At 42.0% G+C, this 22,393-nt stretch overlaps 1 protein-coding gene across 2 annotated transcripts in view; it reads right to left on the bottom strand.

Annotated features, from left to right (window-relative positions):
• The window catches only part of GPC1 (glypican 1), a 215,309-nt gene that overhangs the window by 83,845 nt on the left and 109,071 nt on the right, over positions 1–22,393 (bottom strand). For both annotated transcript variants that reach the window (XM_083363616.1, XM_083363617.1), the window contains exon 2: positions 21,697–21,855. In XM_083363616.1, coding sequence (XP_083219742.1) covers positions 21,697–21,855 — 159 coding nt within the window. The remainder of the gene's footprint in view (positions 1–21,696; positions 21,856–22,393) is intronic.

Raw genomic sequence — 22,393 nt, 5'->3', positions numbered from 1 at the left:
ATAATCAAGAAACAAATTAGCGAACACCTAGAGGCAAACAAAGTCATAACCAAAAGCCAAGATAGGTTTGTCAAAAAAAGTTCATGTCAGACAAATCTTATTGCATACTTTGACAAAGTGACAAAATTAATGGACCAGAGAGGAATGCTGTGGTTATAATTTACTTGAACTTTAGTAAGGCATTTGACTGCAACCTACGGTACTACTTGCTAAGATAGAAAAATGTGGGTTCATAACTGGCTGTTCAATTGCACTTAATGTGTAGTCCTCAATGGAACTGCATCTACATAGAGGGAAGTATGCAGTGGGATACCCTAAGGCTCTATTTTAGGTCCAGTGTCAAGGTTCCAATTGACGAACCCAAGCAAGCAAACACCTTTGAGACATTCTGAACTCTTAATGTAAAACTTTACTGAGTACATCACTTGGGCACTAATGGAAGAAAACCCAGCTCTAGCAAGAACCATCTCAAACCTATATAGTAAAAGCACTGAATTCTTCCTCCACCCTCTGGGTCAGGTCACGTTGCCCCATCAACTGGAAAAATATTGTTATGAGAAAGCATCTCTAGATCTGGCCAGACACCTGGTGTAATATTCTTGAGTCCCACATCTGGCTTAATCTTTGATCTGTATTCCAAACCTCTCCCCTCCCTCCAAGTTCATTGGCAAGCTGAGAAGCAATATCTGTCACACCAACAAAACCTGCTTCGAAGCTTGACACCCAGTACTCTTCAACATCTTCATCAATGATTTGGACAAGGGGATAGATGACATCAAGCTGGCAGGAATAGCCAACACTCCAGAAGATAGGCTTAGGATACAGAAGGATCTTGACAGAGTTTAACATTGGGCCCTGTCTAACAAAATGAAATTCAGTGGTGAAAAAAGTAAGGTTCTACATTTAGGTAAGAAAAACCAAATGCACAGGTATAGTATAGGTGGTATGTGGCTCAATAGTAGTAACTGTGAGAGGGATCTTGGAGTCCTATTGGACAATCACTTAAATTTGAGCCAGCAGTGTGCTGCAGCTGCCAAAAAAGCCAGCCCAGTTCCAGGCTGCATTAACAGACAGATAGAATAAGATCATGCAAAGTATTAATACCACTTTATAATGCCTTGGTAGGACCACAATCGGGATGCTGCATCTTGGTTTGGTCCCCACAATGCAAAAAAGATGTTGAGACTCTAGAAAGAGTGCAGAGAAGAGCAACAAAGATTATCATGGGACTACAGGCTAAAACATACTGTATAAAGAACGGTTGCTGGAATTAGGCATATCTAATTTAATGAAAAGAAGGACCAGGGGTGACATGATAGCAGTGTTCCAATATCTCAGGGGCTGCCACAAAGAAGAGGGAGTCAAGCTATTCTCCAAAGCACCTGAAAGCAGGACAAGAACCAATGGATGGAAACTAATCAAGGAGAGAAGCAACCTAGAACTAAGGAGAAAGTTCCTGACAGAACAATTAACCAGTGGAACAATCTGCCTCCAGAAGTGGTGAATGGAAGTTTTTAAGAAGAGACTGGACAGCCATTTGTCTGAAATGGTATAGGGTTTCCTGCCTGAGCAGGGGGTTGGACTAGAAGAGCTCCAAGGTCCCTTCCAACTCTGTTATTCTGTTAAATGATTTTAAACAGTTATGGAGGGAAGGGAAGAGACAGAATGATAAGGGAGATCAAGGAGGGAAAGATTACCCTACTTAAAGTTTTGTTTCCAAAAACCCGTGGGAAGAGAATCAGAGTGGTCTGGAAATTTAAAAGGAAAACTAAACTGAGAAGCCTCAGGCATTGAAAAATGCATCCTAGCTGACATCAAATAAGTGTTTTCCTGGAAAAGAAAAGCAGCATCTGCTACAGAGTGAAAGGATGATGGAACAACAGTTTGATATTGCTCCTTTAGAGTAACAACGTTTCACTCCCTACAGAGTTTAATTTCAAAACCAAATGTACTACATGTTGCAGAACAATATGTTTATTGCCATTTATTTTTCCTCAAGGACCAATTTATTCATTTTTTACTGGCATTAGAACTGGGCTTTATGTTTTACGAGGAAACCTTTCCACTCCTTGAGGCAATGATAACAACTTGATTTTCTGTAGCATTTTCAACACTGAATCCAAACAGATTTTGCATGATAGGAAGAATGATTTCCAGGATGAAGATAATACGTTGATATGAAATTTGGAAGTCATTTCAAAAGGATTTGTTTTCTTTCAGGAGACCTGCTATGGTGTATGATTAACAGATACATACTGGATATTGTCTGGATGAGCAGGTGGAAAAATGCAAGAAAATCCAGGACCTTCTCCTTCCATAGAATACAGCCATTTCCTCAAAGAGGATTACACTTAAACAAAAAAAAACTATTTTGGGCTCAAGGTTGCTACAGTCTAACTTTCAAAATTGTAACTTTCAAAAAGTAAAAAGAAATCCAAGATCCAAGAAATTAGAGTCTGACTAATTTAAAGTTTATTCTAGGAAAGTTGGTTAACACAGTACAGTAAGAGAAAAAGTAACTACACTATATTAAATTAGATTTAAATTTAAAAAGTTAATCGGGGGCAATTGCATAAAGGTTACTGTTGAAGCCTAAATATTAGCTTAGTTTGGGAGCAGCAACCCTGATTTCAACCCTAACGAAGAGTGAGAGAGACATGTGTTGGCTGTGAGCGACCAAAAGAAAACTTTGCTGGACATTGTGAGTAACAAAAATCTAGTTGGTGTTGCCAGCCTTGGTTGATACTGCTTCCCTCCAAGGTTCTTCTCACTATCCATCATTTAACTTTTAGCAGATGCTTAATTGCTTTATGGCAAATTCTCTGTTGGAATCATTGAGCTTTCAGGTTTCTCTAAAGCAAGCATAAACTTGGCCGAAGCCTCCTGAAGACTTAATAGGACTGGGATTGCATATTGATTGCAGGAGAGAATTCTTTAATCAATTGTTAGCCACTAAGCTATTAAAGCTGATTACGGAATTCATATATATCTTGGGTTCAATCTGTTGCCTCTGCTTTCCACATATACTCTATGTAATGGTAAACTGGTCTTCTACTTCCCATGTTCTCCTTAAGTCTGCTTGAGAATTTCTAGCTATTAACAAAAATCTAACACTGTCCACTCAATTTATATGATATAGAGTATATGTAGCTAGGAGATTTGCATTTGCACATTTTAGAAAAGCAAGTTACAGAAGAAATAATCTATCTTTACTTTTACATTTTGCCTTCTTACTTAAATCCTAAAACAAACAGCTTTTTAATTAAGTTTGTTTTAATTAAGTTAATGGACATCTCAACTAGTTTCCTGAAGTGTAATGGAAAGACACGACGACGTAGCAGATGTGAACAGATCAATATATTTCTGAACTTCATCATTCTTATAGGTTTTCTGCTTGATGACATAGCTATATGCACACATTTGTTAGTAAATGCATGACTGGAACGGAACCCAGCAAAATCGTAGTTCATTTGTGATCTGAACATACAACTGTACTGGACTGTGTTATATAGAAAAATCCTGTTCCAGATGAATACTAATCCAATCTATGAGAAACTAGTTTAAAATCAATAGGACTTCCATATCTTAACTAGTATATACAAAGTCAAGCAATCTTTCCCCCATTGTTCTTATTGCCCTAATAAGGAAAGGAATAATGCAATAAGAATGCACATATATTCCTGATTTTAGCATTATTTTTAAACTGTTTTCATGAAAATCAAGGATAAAGATAGTACAACATCCTTTCTGCTTTGCAGAAATGAAGCTCTGAAAATAGTCATATTTTTCAAATGATTAAGGACCCAAGATCTAGAAATTGATTAAGCAGTATGATTATAGTTTAATAATCAGTTAGTTGATGTATTCAAAACAAGGTTATTATTAGTGGAGCAGACCATCTGGTTCCTAGAAGATGCATTGCTGGTTCATCAGCCTCTATCAGCCTTATTCATGTCAACATCAATTCTCCCATCAGTTCCTGCTCTAGACCAGAGGTCCCCAATCTTTTGGGCACCAGGGACCAGTTATGCGGAGAGAGGTTTTTCCACAGATCAGAGGGGATGTGATTTTGTGTGCTGCCTGCATCCTGTGGATGTGGCTTTCCTTGTTTGTGCAGACCGGTTGCTGGCATGCCGCAGCCCAGTACTAGTCCACGGACTGGGGGTTGGGGACCCCTGCTCTAGACAGATTTTGTTTTGTACCAAAAAACCAAAAAAATATATATAGGAGAATATAAATAATGGAAGGCAGAAGGTCAGGCCATTTGGATTCTTCTATGTGGTGAACAATCATCTCAGAATCAGAGGTCAAAAAGCTGATGAAATCTATGGCTGATTGGTGCTTGAACAGCAGAACACTCTGGTAGGAATTCTAGGATACACAATCCTTTTTGAAAATAGGTTGGGATGTTTTTGAAATAGCCAACTTTAATTCTGTCATTAAGCACCAGTTCTGAAAAGAGAGACCCCAGAGTACCTTATCCCAAGCTACTGTGCCCTACAATATAAGATTCATGCTACAGATAACCATTACTTTTTCTCTACATCAAAGTCTTCTAGCAGTAGCGTTTACTGTTGGTTTGTATACTACCCCATTGTGCTTTACAGCACAGTCTAGGTGATTTATTTGTATATTGGTCCCAACAATCTGGGTCCTCATTTTATTGACCTGGGAAAGATGGAAAGCTGAGTCACGTTTGAGCCCCGTCAGGATCCAACTCTAGGCTGTGGGCAGAGTTTGCCTGCACTACTGCAGTTTAACCACTGCGCCACAGGGGTCTTTTAATGTCTTATGAAAAAATGATAAAATTGGATGTTTTTTATTAAAGGAAGTTAGAAAATACATAATAGAGGTATATTTTGAAAGGGAGACTACTACTAGCCTGCCTTTCAGAGATTTTTGGGAAGTTGAGAGAAATATTTAAAGTGTATTTCTATAAACAGTTTTCTGATAAATTGGATGGCTAACACCAGATTATTTATTTAGATTCATATTCCCTCTCATGTAAGAGATGACTAGGCTGAGCCCAAGGGCAGGGTCAAATGCATCATCAGTCTAGAGTACCTACGCCCCTGAAAGGGACCTAAATCCAGTCTGATGATTCTTATCTGGTGTCAATTTGCCTTGACTATTAATAGATCAGGTTCTTATGTATAGGTTGCTTTTGAACTCTATCCTGCTTTCTGGTTTCTCAAGATAGCATACTTAACACTTTCTTGTCTAATTTCTGTACATAATAATCCAGTGAGGTAGGTTGGTCTGTCAATGCCTGGCTACCAGGCCTGAATATACCACACACCCTGTTCTTGGTAAAAGGATGAAGAAGGAATGTAGGTACTCCCATGTCATTTTACAGTTCTGAATCCCAGCCAGCTGGATGGCTATGGATAGATTTAGCCAAAGACCTCTTCGGTAACTGATGGTTTATCATGCTGTGATAATCAAAGTTATTGTATGATTTATTGTATATTCTAGGACAGAAACAGTTTTAAAGGAATTTAAAACTGAGTTCATGGAACAGTAAAGCAAAATCCACCAAAGTAGCCTTCTGAAGTGGCTGCACTTCATTCACTTAGCATGTGCAATTGTCAATCACAGCAAAAGCAGGGCTTTCAAGTCCCCAAACAGATATAATATGACTTCTGTTGGAGCACCATTGATTCGTTTTGAGACCCAATATGGCAACATCTCCTGTGCCACTGAGCAGAAAGACCAAGAACTGTATTCTTCCAACCTAAAACTCAGCTATTTTAAGCCCTGCAGCACATGATGTGTGCCAAATTCTGTACTCTGCTTTAGGTTTGTTATTCCTTGTCCAATGAACCCAAAACATTGTCTTTTTATCTATTTGGCAGGTTTAAAAAAATAAAGGGATAACAGCAGGGAAGGGAAATAGTGTATGGGAACCTACAGTGAAAACTGAAAAATTTAAGGGGAGAAATAACCATTTAAGGGGAAAGCAAACCTCCAGATGTTCAAACTGTTACAGGTGAAGAAAAGTCTTTACTTCCCAGAGGCTACTCTTTGACAGGTTTAATCTCTCCAAGTTTTGGAATGTGCTTTTGATGAACACCTAAACCATTTCATTTAAAGGAGAAGTATTGGGAGAGACACTGCTACTGACTGTACGAGAAAGAATGTTTTCTCTGACAAGGTCTGATTCCTGCTGAAAGCAGAAGTAACAGAATTACTTTTAGTTATTTTTCTAATACAGATCTGATAGAGGAGAATAAGTTTGGTGCTCTCTGACTTGGTTGTTTTCTTGCGGACATTTCAGTACCCAAACTAAATAATATTGCCAGTGCTAGTAGGGAGTCGAGTTTGCTCTCATTTTATATTCTGGTGCTTCCCTGCCAATGTTGGTCTTGGGGGTGCTTTGGCTGGATTATGTATTGTTAGCTAATAAGTGATGTTACTTAGTTTTGGTAATGGAACATCTGCAAAAAAAACTACCAAGCTCAGAGAGCAGAAAAAGCACTAGTACTAGCCTTTAAGACTTAAATACCGCCCCATAGTGCTTTACAGCACTCTCTGGGAGGTTTACAATGTCAACATTATGTCCCCAACAATCTGCATTCTCATTTTAACCAACCTAGGAAAGATGGATCCCCTTCATGGATTACTGCCTTGTCGTGGCGAAGGGGCTTGCGTAATTCAATGAAGCTATGAGCTATGCCGTGCAGGGCCACCCAAGACGGACAGGTCATAGCAGAGAGTTCTGACAAAACGTGATCCACTGGAGAAGGAAATGGCAACCCACTCCAGTATCTTTGCCATGAAAACCCTATGGACAGTACCAAAAGGCAAAACGATATGACGCTGGAAGATGAGCCCCTCAGGTCGGAAGGCGTCCAATATGCTACTGGGGAAGAGCAGAGGGCTAGTACTAGTAGCGCCAGAAAGAATGAAGCGACTGGGCCAAAGCCGAAAGGACGCTCAGCTGTGGATATGTCTGGTGGTGAAAGGAAAGTCCGATGCTGTAAAGATTTTTTCTCCATAGGAACCTGGAATGTAAGATCCATGAATCAAGGCAAGCTGGACGTGGTCAAACAAGAGATGACAAGACTGAACATTGACATCTTAGGTATCAGTGAACTAAAATGGACAGGAATGGGTGAATTTAATTCAGATGACCATCAGGTATACTACTGCGGGCAAGAATCCCTCAGAAGAAATGGAGTAGCCTTCATAGTCAATAAAAGAGTAGGAAAAGCAATACTGGGATACAATCCTCAAAATGACAGAATGATCTCAGTTCGAATCCAAGGCAAACCATTCAATATCACAGTAGTCCAAGTCTATGCCCCAACCACCGGTGCTGAAGAGGATGAAATTGACCGGTTCTATGAAGCCCTACAGCACCTTATAGAACTAACACCAAAAAATGATGTCCTTATCATCATGGGGGATTGGAATGCTAAAGTAGGAAGCCAAAAGATAACCGGAATAACAGGCAAGTTTGGCCTTGGAGTACAAAATGAAGCAGGGCACAGGCTGATAGAATTTTGTCAAGAGAATACGATGGTCATAGCAAACACTCTTTTCCAACAACCCAAGAGACGGCTCTACACATGGACATCACCAGACGGTCAACACAGAAATCAGATTGACTATATGCTCTGCAGCCAAAGATGGAGAAGCTCTATACAGTCAGTAAAAACAAGACCAGGAGCTGACTGTGGCTCAGACCATGAGCTTCTTGTTGCAAAGTTTAGGCTTAAACTGAAGAAAGTAGGGAAAAGCACCAGGCCAGTCAGGTATGAATTAAATCATATCCCCGTTGAATATACAGTAGAGGTGACAAATAGATTTAAGGAATTAGATCTGATAGACAGGGTGCCTGAAGAACTATGGACAGAGGTTCGCAACATTGTACAAGAGGTAGCAACCAAAACCATCCCAAAGAAAAAGAAATGCAAGAAAGCAAAATGGCTGTCTGAGGAAGCTTTGCAAATAGCTGAGGAAAGGAGGGAAGCAAAAGGCAAGGGAGAAAAAGAAAGATACGCCCAATTGAATGCAGAATTCCAGAGAATAGCTAGAAGAGATAAGAATGCCTTCTTAAATGAACAGTGCAAAGAAATAGAAGAAAACAATAGAATAGGGAGGACCAGAGATCTTTTCAAGAAAATTGGAGAGATGAAGGGAACGTTCAATGCAAAAATGGGCATGATAAAGGACCAAAATGGCAGGGACCTAACAGAGGCAGAAGAGATTAAGAAGAGATGGCAAAATTACACAGAAGAACTATACAAGAATGAGCTTAACGTCCCTGATAACCACAATGAGGTGGTCACTGACCTCGAGCCAGACATCCTAGAATGTGAAGTGAAGTGGGCCTTAGAAAAGCTGAGCAACAACAAAGCTAGTGGAGGTGACAGTATTCCAGCTGAGCTATTCAAAATCTTAAAAGACGATGCAGTAAAAGTGCTACACTCAATTTGCCAGCAAATTTGGAAAACTCAACAGTGGCCACAGGATTGGAAAAGATCAGTTTACATTCCAATTCCAAAGAAAGGCAGTGCCAAAGAATGTTCAAACTATCGCACCATTGCACTCATTTCTCATGCTAGTAAAGTTATGCTTAAAATCCTACAAGCTAGACTCCAGCAGTATGTGGATCGAGAACTACCAGAAGTACAGGCAGGATTTCGAAGAGGCAGAGGAACTAGAGATCAAATTGCCAACATACGCTGGATCATGGAGAAAGCTAGAGAGTTCCAGAAAAACATCTACTTCTGCTTCATTGACTATGCTAAAGCCTTTGATTGTGTGGATCATAACAAACTCTGGCAAGTTCTTAAAGAGATGGGAGTACCAGAACATCTTATTTGTCTCTTGAGAAACCTATATGCGGGCCAAGAAGCAACAGTGAGAACTGGACACGGAACCACTGATTGGTTCCAAATTGGGAAAGGAGTCCGGCAAGGCTGTATACTGTCGCCTTGCCTATTTAACTTATATGCAGAGCACATCATGAGAAAGGCAGGGCTAGATGAATCAAAAGTTGGAATTAAGATTGCTGGAAGAAATATCAACAACCTAAGATACGCAGATGATACCACTCTAATGGCAGAAAGTGAAGAGGAACTGAAGAGTCTCTTGTTGCGAGTGAAGAAGGAGAGTGCAAAAGTTGGGTTGAAACTAAACATTAAGAAAACCAAGATCATGGCATCCGGCCCTCTCAATTCCTGGCAAATAGATGGGGAAGAAATGGAGGTAGTGACAGATTTTATTTTCCTGGGCTCCAAGATCACTGCAGATGGGGACTGCAGCCAAGAAATTAAAAGACGCTTGCTCCTGGGGAGGAAAGCCATGGCAAATCTAGACAGCACACTAAAAAGCAGAGACATCACCCTGTCAACAAAAGTGCGTATAGTCAAGGCTATGGTCTTCCCAGTTGCAATGTATGGCAGTGAAACTTGGACCATAAGAAAGGCTGAGCGCCAAAGAATTGAAGCCTTTGAACTATGGTGCTGGAGAAGACTCCTGCGAGTTCCTTGGACTGCAAGGCGATCAAACCGGTCAGTCCTAGAGGAGATCAACCCTGACTGCTCTTTAGAAGGCCAGATCCTGAAGCTAAAACTCAAATACTTTGGCCACCTAATGAGGAGGAAGGACTCACTGGAGAAGAGCCTAATGCTGGGAAAGATTGAGGGCAATAGAAGAAGGGGACGACAGAGAATGAGGTGGCTGGATGGAGTCACTGAAGCAGTAGGCGTGAGCTTAAATGGAGCCCAGAAGATGGCAGAGGACAGGAAAGCCTGGAGGAACATTGTCCATAGGGTCGCGATGGGTCGGACACGACTTCGCAACTAACAACAACAACAGGAAGGATGGAAGGCTGAGTCAACCTTGAGCCTTGTCAGGATTGAGCTTCAGACTGTGGGCAGAGTTTCCTGCAATACTGCATTCTAAGAACTGTGTCACCACTCGTCTATTCTATTGTCCTAGAATGGAACAATAAATATTTAGGATCACTTAATACAGCTCTCATCCCCTTCACTACAAAAAGAGCAGATGCTTCAGGCTGTCTATTAGCTGTTTCTTCCAAGAGGCATCAAAAGGATTTTTCCTTTGTTCAAAGGCTCTTCACTTTGACACAGCTCTTTACTTTTGCCATGCTCCTCTCTGGGGCAATATACAATGTTTGTCAGATTCCAAAACTGCTTCCCAAACAGCGACAGCAGAAGAAAGTATAATCATGCAACTTAATGTAATCTACCAAAAGATAAAGTTCATAAAATATTGTCTTTTGTATAGAGTTGGCGGATTTAATCTGAGAGTCCAAGATAAGCAAAGATTCTGCTATTTTTTTCTCCCAACCACTGAAATATCACCTTAATAGTGCTTTCTTTTCATACTTAAATCTGTCAAGTCTATACAAGTGGTATGACAACACTGAACCTACTCAATATGAAACACTGTTTGAAACGCTGTTAATGTAAGTGAATCCCTTATTTATAACTATTTCTTTGGGTTTGAAATATGATTCAAGAAAGACTGTTAATTTTTAGACAATGACAACTTCCAACTCAATCTTCCTTCCTCTTACAATCTGAATTAATGACCCACTTTTTCAGAATATGTAATTGTATGCATAAAATGCCAGAGTCATCAATTTAAAATCAACAAACTTTCAAAATTATATCCACTAATACTGTGCTAAGGATATATAATTATGTAATTTAGAATGAAAAAGCTTACAAATACTTTAAAATTTAAGGACTAACATTAGCATATCCTATAAATTACCCAGAGTTTTTAAAGAAATCATGGATATTTTTGAAATAGCAAATTAATATCTTCTCAAAAGGATTACAAGTGTCTTGGCTCCAAGCTTCAGTTACGGTACTATACTATAAAGTTAACTGTGGTGGGAAGAGAGGAATGGTGGGAAGCGAGGAATAGTACAATATTACAATCAAAGAAACTGGGAAACACTTTTAAATATATTATTATTATAAATATAATAACAGCTTTGTTCTGTTCAGTGTGTTTATCTTTTTTTCTTTTCTTCTTGGCAAATGCCAAATGTACTAACAGACCATATAAAGTAATATCCAATGATCAGTCTAAGAGTACAAATGATTAATCACTCTCCCAAATACATTTTATCTTTAAGAGTTCCTCAGCCAATTCTAGATGTTGGAATCCACATATCTTAAAGTTGATGACGTTAAGGCACACTCCTTTAGGGAACTGAAGGATCATCCTAACCACATTTGCATTGGGGGAACTACTAAAGGAAGGACAGGGGATTTTCATTGCACAAATGCAAACAGCTTGAACAGTGTTGGATAAACTTCAATCCTACCAATATATACAGAAGAAAATTTCATAAAGTAACACTTGCCCACAGAGAGATAATTGAAGCAATAATTGAAAGCTTAGTCCTATATAAAAGTAAAGTGTCCCTAGAATAAACAAATCTTTTAATTTCATGGGCCTGTCCATCTAAGTTTCTCAGCAACAACTTGGAAATGCCTCTCCTCCTCCTCCTGCCCCCTCCAAACTGGCCAATAACCTTGGTAAGAATCCTGATGATTCTTTATTCCACTATTAATAAAAGTCAGGGCTGTGTAATTTGAGATCAGGGATGGTTGATCAGGTGCTGCCATCTAGCTAGGCTTAGTTCCATGAATTATAGTAAAAATGAGGATTAGGAAATGTCCTTGCATTCTTTGAATTTCTTATCTTTCTATTCATAGTGGTAATTGAATTGTATTTTAAATTAAAACCAAGTTATTATTACAAAGTTTTACTGGAAATGTATCATCTTGCAAATATTAAGAAGTTTTCAAACTTAGGAAATTTTCTGCCTATACCCCAATGACTAGGCAGTGTCTGTCTTTCTGTCTGCCTGTCTATCCATCCATAACTTACATCTCCAAATAATCTTTTGACAGTACGTGTACAACTGAATTTATTTACTTTTAAATATACAAACTTAAATGGAAAGAATTAAGAATTTTTTGCTTACTGATTGGGCATGGCACAGTTGTGATAGAAAGGTCTGGTCAATGTCCAGCAGAGGGCACACTTAGTACTTTTTGTGGAAATTTTTGAGAGCAAAGAAGAGGGATTTGTTTATATTTAAAGTGGGCACAATTGTTTCTCTTTCTAATTTACAGCTTTATATAGGATAGAAATTTTGTGATTGTATTTAATGATCCTACTGAATTACTTTCAGAAAGTTCTCTAAATTTGTTCACAATCTAGGAAAACGTAAGCATTAAGCTTAGAACTGTCTGTAGCCTCTTGAATGTTTCTACTTTCTAAGTGGGCAGAAAACATTTGCCAGCAGGAAAGGAAAAATTGTCTAACGTTTGAGAATTCTTTTATAAGCTCTAGTTGTCAGGATGGTTTTATCACCGTTAAGTGGCAATAATAGAGCTGCTTTTTGTGTATCAGCAACAGTAGCAGCACAACAGTGTGGTAAATCCTATATCGTTCTAATTCTAAAGCATTGTTGCTCATGTCTGTACATGCAAGATGAGAACAAGTACAGCTACTCCTGTGTATACAGAGCAAAAGTCTAGGCTTCCCCACCCAAAAAGAGCTATGAAAGAGCAAACTAAAAAAGTAGAGCAATGACTGAGAAAATTAAATACTTCTTTGAAACTGAGGTATCAAAACACAGTTGCTACCTGAATGAAACTGAACTCTGCTCTACCAGTGAATCTGACAGCAGGATATGCTCTTATGGGTTAGCAATACTGCACCTAAATATAATTTAATGGGACAAACAAAACACAGATACATAAGATTTGGCTTCTTTCTGCAAGCACCTGGCTCTCTTCTCTGGAACTAAATTGTCTCTCCCTCCCCAAGAGATTAGGACAGGTTCTAACCTGTTACTATTAAGACCTGGTTGTTCTAGGAATTCTTTGGGGACTGAATGTAGATCTATCCCCCAATGCACCCATAAGTGATTAGTTAGGGTTGACCGTATGTTCTTCTGCACAATGGAACAGACAAAGTTTAACATGTTAAGATATTGCTGTAAGTTGTTCCAACCTTTTTTTACTGATATAAAGCATGCACTGCTTAGAGTTGATTGTGACTAAACTGATATATAAGCTTGAGAGATAAATTTTAAAAAGTACATTGTACCTTTAAAATTTTTGTTATAAGATAGCATTTTTGTTTTACTGAACATGTGATTAGGAAAGCTTGGTAAACAGCAACTGCTCAGAATTCCCATCATCTAACTATTTATTTAAATTACAAAAAATTATAAACGCATATCAGCCTACCATAAAAGTTAAAAGCACCTATCTCTGTGAATTCACTTATCAAATCCACCCATCCATCCTTTTTAACTGAATATTAGAGATAAACTGTTAAATTCAATGATCTGATAAATTTCTTCCAATTTGTGACTTAACACATTTAAAAAAGTTTATTCCATGCTTTTGCTAATATTATTAATTACTATGTAAATTATGTAGGCCTTAATTGTTTTTAAAACGAACCACTTAAGAAGTATATGATTATCAGAAAAAGAAAAAAAACCTATAAGAAACCATTATTCATTGCCATGGAAAAACTAATTGCATACTGTCAGAATTTCTAAAGCTTAATGTCATTGGATTCTGAAGTTAGCCTCACAAAGAAAAAATGAACTAGCTAAAGGTCCTTTGCCCTTTCCTTTTCCAATCCCTTTTCCAAGCAGGTGCCATAAGAAGAGTGAACAGATCACAGAAAACATTGGAAGACATTTTTTTTCTAAAATGCTGTTTCTAGACGAGTATTTTAAACCACGCTATAAGGAATCCACCTATATAAAGCAATGTGGAAGCAAGGTTAAAACAACCATTTTATTGCCTTCTGTATCTGGATTGAGACTGCTATGGAGGTAACTGCTAGAATTTTAGATTGTTAATCGGGAAATTTATGTACTGTGCTGTAAAGCAGGAGTCCTCAACCTTGGCAACTTTTAAGACTTGTGGACTTCTACTCCCAGAATTCCTCAGCCAGCAAAGCTGGCTGAGGAATTCTGACAGTTGAAATCCACAAATCTTAAAAGTTTCCAAGGTTGAGAACCCCTGCTGTAGAGAACCATGAAGATGACCTTAGGGGAAAAAACTGCTCAGAAATCACTATAGTACATCAATAAAATGTGCAGAAGCATGCCTTGAGCCCTGGGAAAAGAGAAGGTGTTAGAAAGCGACTCAAAAGGTGTTATGTATCCAAGTGCAGGCATCTGCATAGCAACAGCCACCAGGGGGCGTTGGCCTGGATGGTTTTGGCGGGAAACCCAGTTTCGGCGGGAAACCTAGGGCCAACCCCATTGGCTAGCCGCCTGCCTGGCCAGTTATATAAGGAGGCCAAGTAGCCCTTGTTCTCCAGTACGAACCCCCCCACACACAATAAAGAGCTGAACACGTACTCCAGCTGGCGTCTCTTCCTTGCGTCGGACCCACTACATTACAGTGGCGACGAAGGTGGGATCCTGCCGACAGAAAAGCTGAAGTCACTAGGGGAATGCTGTGCATGCTGAAGGGAAAGAGGCATCTTTTCCTTTTCCCCCCAACGCGACCGCCAGCCACCGTGACCGGCCACTGCGAGCAACCGAGACCGACACTGGCCACCGCAACCGCAACTCAAGACCCGCAACCGCAACAACCGACCAAGTGATGGCACGGACAGGACAACCCTGCGAATTCGACACCCGCCACCCCGAGAAATGGGCCCGATACCTGTCGCACGCCGAGCTGTACATGAGGTTTAACCAGATCTTGGATGATGGCTCGAAGGCGGCCGCCCTGCTCTGCATAGGCGGACCCGCACTCCTCGAGGTCGCCGCAAACCTGTTCGCCCCGGAGGCCATAGATACCGTCTCTTACCGGGACCTCGTCGCCAAGCTAAACACCAACTTCCGGCCCCGCATGTACAAACTGGTTTCGAGGTCACAGTTTGAGAAGAGGGACCAGCGTCCCAACGAGCCCGGGGCCAAATACATCGCCGCCCTGCGAGAAGCTGCTGTCGCCTGCAAATGTTCGAACCTGGAGGAGCGGCTACGAGACAGGCTGGTTTGCAGCCTACAAGACACGAGGCTGCAGGAGCACCTGTTCGCGAAAGATGAGATCTCGCTCCAGGAGGCCCAGGATGCCATCCTGGCCCACAAAGCGGCCTGCGGGGCTGTCCAGGCTGTCCAGGAGTCCAGAACCGGCAGCCAGACAGCCAGCATCCACCAGCAAGCCATCTCAGCCGAGGACGAGGAGGACGAACAAAGCATCGACCTCCTCCGGCAGAAGCCGACCCCCGACCAACGAGGTGGGTGCCCGGACAAGCCCAAACCAGCCAACAACTCGCAGAAGTGCGCAGGCTGCGGCGGAAACCATGTGCGCAGCCTCTGCAAGTTCCGGTCAGCCACGTGTCGGGCCTGCAAGAAGACAGGCCACATAGCCGCGGTCTGTCGTAGCCGCCGCCCCCGAGAGGAGATACACGAGCTGAGCCAGGAGGAGTCGCTGTTGAGAGGTACTGGGGCCCCGATCCAAGTTAAAATTGGCTATGTCGAGAGCCGGCTGGGCATACACCACACGGGTAGCCGCCGGCTGCTCAGACCCAAAATTAGATTAACAATCTGCTTGCAGGGCGTTCCCTGCAACATGGAACTTGACTCCGGCTCTGCGGTCTCCTTCATTTCAGATGAGACCCTTAATTAAATAAATAAAATATAATAAAATAAATTACATTAACAGCCGGAGCAAGCAGCGGGTTCAATTATGGCCCTCAAATTTAGCGCTGACCGACTTCCAAAACACACCGGTCAAGGTAAAGGGGGAGGCCACCCTTTCTGTGGGGTTCAAGAGTCGTGAGGAGCACCTGGAGGTAGTGGTGGTAGAGGGCCGGAGAGCCAGTCTAGTTGGCCTAGACTGGTTTGAGGCCCTGGGAATTGCAGTCATGGGAATCCACCGGATCCAGGGAGAAACCATCGAGGCCGTCTGCAAGGGGTTTGCAGACGTCTTCGATGGGAAGCTGGGGAAGTACACAGGGCCCCCCATCGCGTTCAAGTTGAACCTGAGCATCCCCCCCATTAGGGTCAGGCTGCGGCGAGTCCCTTTCACGCTCAAACATAAAATCGAGCGCGAACTGGACAAGCTGGTGGGCCAGGGAATCTTAGAGCCCGTAGATGGGGGAGAATGGGAGACCCCGTTAGTCACCCCACTTAAATCCAATGGAGAGATAAGGATCTGCACCGACTACAAATGCTCGGTGAATCGCGCCTTAAACCCGCACACTTACCTGGTCCCCACGGTCAGCCACGTTCTCGCTTCCCTCCAAGGCGGCGCCATCTTTGCAAGGCTCGATCTTGCGCAGGTGTACCAACAGCTCACCATCACCAGGGCAACGGCTGACACTCAGATGATAGTAACTCACAGGGGAGCCTTCAGGGTAAACAGACTGCAGTTTGGGATCAGCGTAGCTCCTGGCATTTTCCAGGAGATCATGGAAAAAACCCTCAAGGGCATCCCAGGAGTCTGCCCCTATTTTGATGACATCCTGATTGCAGGAGCATCAGCTGAAGAACTGGCAGGTAGGCTTAGGGAGGTTCTAACCAGACTGCATGCTGCTGGCCTCAAACTAAAGAGGGAAAAGTGCAGCATTGGTGTTCCTTCCACAGAATCTTTGGGGTTCAGGGTAGATGCCAAGGGAATTCACCCCATGGAGTCCAAGGCAAGGGCAATCAAGCTGGCACCCACACCTAGGAACAAAGCAGAGCTACAGGCATTCCTGGGTCTGCTCAATTTCTACCACACCTTCCTTCCACACAAGGCAGCAATAGCAGAACCATTACACAGGTTATTGCACAAGAAGGCAGCATGGACCTGGACCCCCATCCACAACCAGAGTTTCAGAGCCTTAAAAGTGCTCCTCTCAGACAATTCCACAGTGACACATTTTATAGAGTCCAAGCCCATTTGCATCGCATGCGATGCATCCCCTTATGGTGTGGGCGCTGTCCTAAGCCACCTGGAACCTTCAGGGGCCCAAATTCCAATCGCGTACTATTCCAGAACGCTATCTGGAGCAGAGAGGAACTACGCCCAAATAGATAAGGAAGCCCTGGCAATAGTGGCAGGGGTAAAAATGTTCCACAATTATCTATACGGCAGAGAGTTCACAATTTACACAGATCACAAACCACTGCTGGGCCTGTTCACAACAGACAAGCAGACCCCCCAAATTCTATCTCCCAGAATGCTCCGGTGGTCCATCTTCCTTGCAGCATACAATTGCAAGCTGGTGCACAAGCCAGGGAAGGAGATGGGCCACGCAGACGGCCTAAGTAGACTACCCATAGACACCCCAGAACCAGACCCGGCCCCAGCAACACAGATCCTAGCCCTGCAGGAACTACCAGAATGCCAAGGACATTTTATTTATTTATTTATTTTATTACATTTGTATACCGCCCTTTCCCTGAGGACTCAGGGCGGTTTACAGGGAATTAAAAATCAAGACATACATAAGTTAAAAACCAGTTAAAAATATTAAATTCACCCTGTACACTTAAAAACCCCAGTTAAAATTTTCTCCTCAGCCTGGGCCCGAGAGCTCGAAGAGCCAGGTCTTCAGGCCCCGGCGGAATGATCGGAGGTCATTGCAGCCAAGACAGGCTCAGACAACATCATGAGCAGGGTACACTCGTGGGTTTGCACAGGCTTGCAGGACAAGTCCCCAGGACCCGAATTCCAGGCATTCTTCACCAGGTGACATGAGATATCCACACATCGGGGTTGCCTCCTTTGGGGTAGCAGGGTCATCATCCCCACAGCATTCCAGGGCAGGTTGTTGGAGCCTCTGCACGAGGGGCATCCAGGGGTGGTCAGGATGAAGGCACTGGCCAGGAGTCATATCTGGTGGCCAGGGTTGGACAAGGACATTGAGGAACGGGTCAAGGGCTGTTACACATGCCAGAGATCCAGACCAGAGATGCCACACACCCCCGTGCACAGGTGGGAGGCCACACACACACCCTGGTCCTGCATCCACATTGACTATGCGGGGCCCTTCCAGGGCCAACTGTTCCTAGTGGTAGTGAATAGCCACTCTAAGTGGTTGGAGGTAGCTCCTGTCCCAAACATGACTTCAGCAAGGACAATCCAGGTGCTCCGAGCCCTCTTTGCCACACACGGCCTCCCCGATGTAATTGTGTCAGATAACAGGCCTCAGTTTACCGCTAATGATTTCCAGGCGTTCTTGAAGGCAAATTGGATTAGACACGTCACTTCCGCGCCCTTCCACCCGTCGACTAAAGTGAAAGGCGAACGGATGGTAAGGACGACCAAGGACGCACTCCGGTGCATCATCAGCAGGGACTGGCATCACAGGCTGGCAAAATTTTTGCTCGCACAACACACCACACCATGCGTTGCCACCGGAAAGAGCCCAGCTGAACAACGATGGGGACGGCGCCTCTTCACCAAACTTGATCGACTGCACCCTGACTGGGTGGCAGCAGACACTGAGAAGCCATCTGCACATAGGGTGCTCAGCGTGGGGGACCCGGTTTGGGTAAGGAACTACGGGGCAGGACACACATGGATTCTGGGGACAGTGGTTGACAAAATGGGGCCTCTATCCTACATCATAGGGGTGGAGGGGGATCAACACATCAGGCGACACATAGACCAGCTCAGAGGAAGGGCCCCTGAGTGCACAACACACGCCAAACCGGACAATCACAATCACACCCCAGATGAGGCCAGACCAACTGGGAACCACACGGACCCTGAACTAGAGGAAGATGGCCTCCTGCAGCCAGTCCTGCAGCAGCAGCAGGGCATCATCGGTGGCAGGAACCTGGCAGCCGGACTTAACCCAGCGCAGGAGCAACACGAGCCAGATGTGCTGGGCCAGGGAGAAGCCACACCCAGACAGTCCACCAGACCCCACAGGACACCTGCGTACCTAGCAGACTATGTGTGCAAGTGATCTCAACTCGTTGTTATGTATTATGCATGCATTGTAAATAGTTATGTGTGTTATAGTTATTAAGGAGGTTCTTCTCTAAGGGGGGAGGGGTGTTATGTATCCAAGTGCAGGCATCTGCATAGCAACAGCCACCAGGGGGCGTTGGCCTGGACGGTTTTGGCAGGAAACAGTTTCAGCGGGAAACCTAGGGCCAACCCCATTGGCTAGCCGCCTGCCTGGCCAGGTATATAAGGAGGCCAAGTAGCCCTTGTTCTTCAGTATGAACCCCGCCCCCCACAATAAAGAGCTGAACACGTACTCCGGCTGGCGTCTCTTCCTTGCATTGGACCCACTACATTACAACCTTAGGGGGAAAAACTGCTCAGAAATCACTATAGTACATCAATAAAATGTGCAGAAGCATGCCTTGAGCCCTGGGAAAAGAGAAGGTGTTAGAAAGCGACTCAAATGGAGTCCTCCCTCATTCTCTGGGGTATAAGAGAATCAGAAGGGAAAACACAAGCAGAGTTTCAAGATTGTTACTATAGCCTATCTCAATAAAACACAGTTCTAGTCTTCTTGTTATCCCTGAAGGGATAACTTGTGCTGTTTAGGGCAAAGACAATATAGAAGAGTTTGTAATGGATTCTTCTTGCAGTGCAAGAAGACAAGGAGTCTCAGATGAGGAGACTCATGCTTAATGGAAGATCTGGGCTTCTAGCTGTCCTTCCACATTTTGAGTATATTGATCACAAATCAAAGAACAAAGGTCTGGCCTACACTTCTCCCTTGAGTTATATATGTGTGTTTGTCCAAAATTACTCTTCTAGTGTCCAGTTATTTCCATCTAAAGTATCTAGCAGACTGTAAAGAAGGAAAAGTATGGCTCTGTCAGCCACTGAAAATCTGTTTATGAAATATTATTACATTATTTGACTTACTTCAATCACAAGCCAAATTATATCTGCAGCAGTGGTTAAGCAAGCAGAAACAAAACATGATGGAGTTAAAAAATGTCCTCATGGGCCCTATTAGAATGTATAGTTGTGACACAACAGTATTTTATATATTACTGTTTGATATAATAGTATTTTGTTCTTCTGAATACACATATGTTTGGGATAAGATGTCAAGAAATATAAATTAAAGAAATAAAAATAATACTTTCTAAACTACAGAAAAAACAGAGATTAGAAAACATATTGTAATCAGGAATTCAATGATAAAATCAATAGTTCAGTTTTTAAAAATTTAATTATCCTATAAAATATATTTTACAAGCACAATCTGTTTGCCAAGAACACTCTTCCACTTTCATCCAGGACAAGAAACCAGATTTGTATGAGTGTCTTACGTTATAAAAAAGGCAGACTATAATAGTCTTTAAAATATGAGTCTCGGGTATATTCATATTCAACATCAAAAAGCAGCCAAACAGTCAAAACACTAGCATTACATATAGAAATGTCAAACAAGCAGTGAGATGATTGCGCACGGCAAAACGCATGCTCCACACAGGCAGGATGAGTGGAGAGAAGCAAAGCGCTAAAATTTAAACAGGTGTCAATGAGTCCGACAGAAACAAGAATGGGGCAATTGATTACGGGAGGGCGGGAGCCGAATAAACCCGTAACACGCTCATTAGCTAAATGATTGGCTTTGCAGAGACTATAAGAACGTGTTTCTCAATTCTGGCTTAAACTCTGATGAAGTTTTAAAGCTAAGTTTTAAATAAAATTTTTACTCTTGATGATCTGTGCTTTTTGATATTTAATTTATATATATATATATATATACACACACACACACACACACACACACACACACACACACATATATATATACATATATATACATATACATATATATACATATATATATATACATATATATATGTATATACATACATATATACATACATACATATATACATACATACATATATATATATATATATATATATATATATATATATATATATATATATACGCACATACATACATACATATATGGGACGCAGTGGCTCAGTGGGTTAGGATGCTGAGCTTGTCGATCAGAAGGTCGGCAGTTTGGTGGGTCGAATCCTGAGTGCTGCGTAACAGAGTGAGCGCCTGTTACTTGTCCCAGCTTCTGCCAACCTAGCAGTTCGAAAGCACGTAAAAATGCAAGTAGAAAAATAGGAACCACTACGGTGGGAAGGTAACAGCGTTCCGTGCGCCTTTGGCATCTAGTCATGCTGGCCACATGACCACGGAGACATCCTCGGACAAGCGCTGGCTCTTCAGCTTTGAAACGGAGATGAGCACTGGCCCCTAGAGTTGGAAACGATTAGCACGCATGTGCGGGGGAACAGTACATTTTAAATTCACTATCCTGTTTAAACAGATTCTGAATTTGGCTGTGGCAAATAGGGATAAATATAAATATATTTGTATGTATATCATTTCCTGTAACGAGTCAAATGTACACTTGACTTTCATACTTTTAGACCGAGAAAAAAGTACTACAGCTACAACCTCTACTGTTATCAGAATACAGAAAGATCTGTTGTATTACTAAATCTGCTTTGTTGTATTTTATTCCCTGTTGGGGAATTTTAGACCAAAATTGTTTTTGTTTTCTTACCTACTACTACTCATTCATCTGGCCTGGGCAGTTAATTTCTGTTTGCACTCTAAATCGAATACAATGAATGCATATAAAATAAATGGATACCAAACTGCATGTGAGGTTAGCTAGCATTCCAAACTATATATATTCTTTATTCCTTACCATCAAAGTTCTTGTGCTGGGCTGTGAAGATTATTTGTACTGATCGTGTGGCCTCCTTCAACATGCCTTCAAATTCACTCCTGCTCTTGTTGGCAAAGTTCTCCTCCATCTCACTAGTACAGCAAGTATAACCTTGTGGGCAAATTCTCAGATGTTCTCCTGGTGGATGGAAAGAAAGGGAAAAATAGGTAACTAGGCAAATCATGTGAAATAAAAATGAGTAATCAGAGGGCTTTGTGGCACTTTAAAGGGTAAACCAACTTTATTATTATTGAAACTGTCATGGATGACATCTGTTTCATTAGATGACTGGAGTAATTTCCTGTGGGAAAGTTTTAATAAATAAATGCAACTGAATAAAATTGGGGGGAGGAGGAGGGGAAGAGTGACAATAAGCAGGATTGCTTTGAGGGATGAGAAACACAGAAAGAAGTTGCTTTAATATACTTCAATAAACAAAGTCTTACTCATCAAAATAAGTAAAATCCTGCGGCTCTCCAGGCCAGAAACTCTTTTATTGCATGAGATTTATAATCCTGAGGTTAATATACATAGTTTATGGAGTTTGGGAGAACACAGAATAGGAAGGGTAAACAGGGAAAATAAGAGATGAAATACAGTGCTCCTTTGGAAATGACAACATGTGAAACAATGGTTAATGTTTGATGTGGATAATTTATATAGTGGTTACCATTAA

Source organism: Vipera ursinii (assembly GCF_947247035.1).
Source record: "Vipera ursinii genome assembly, chromosome: 5".
Classification (NCBI taxonomy): Eukaryota; Metazoa; Chordata; class Lepidosauria; order Squamata; family Viperidae; genus Vipera; species Vipera ursinii.
This window is presented reverse-complemented; position numbering and strand designations above follow the sequence as displayed.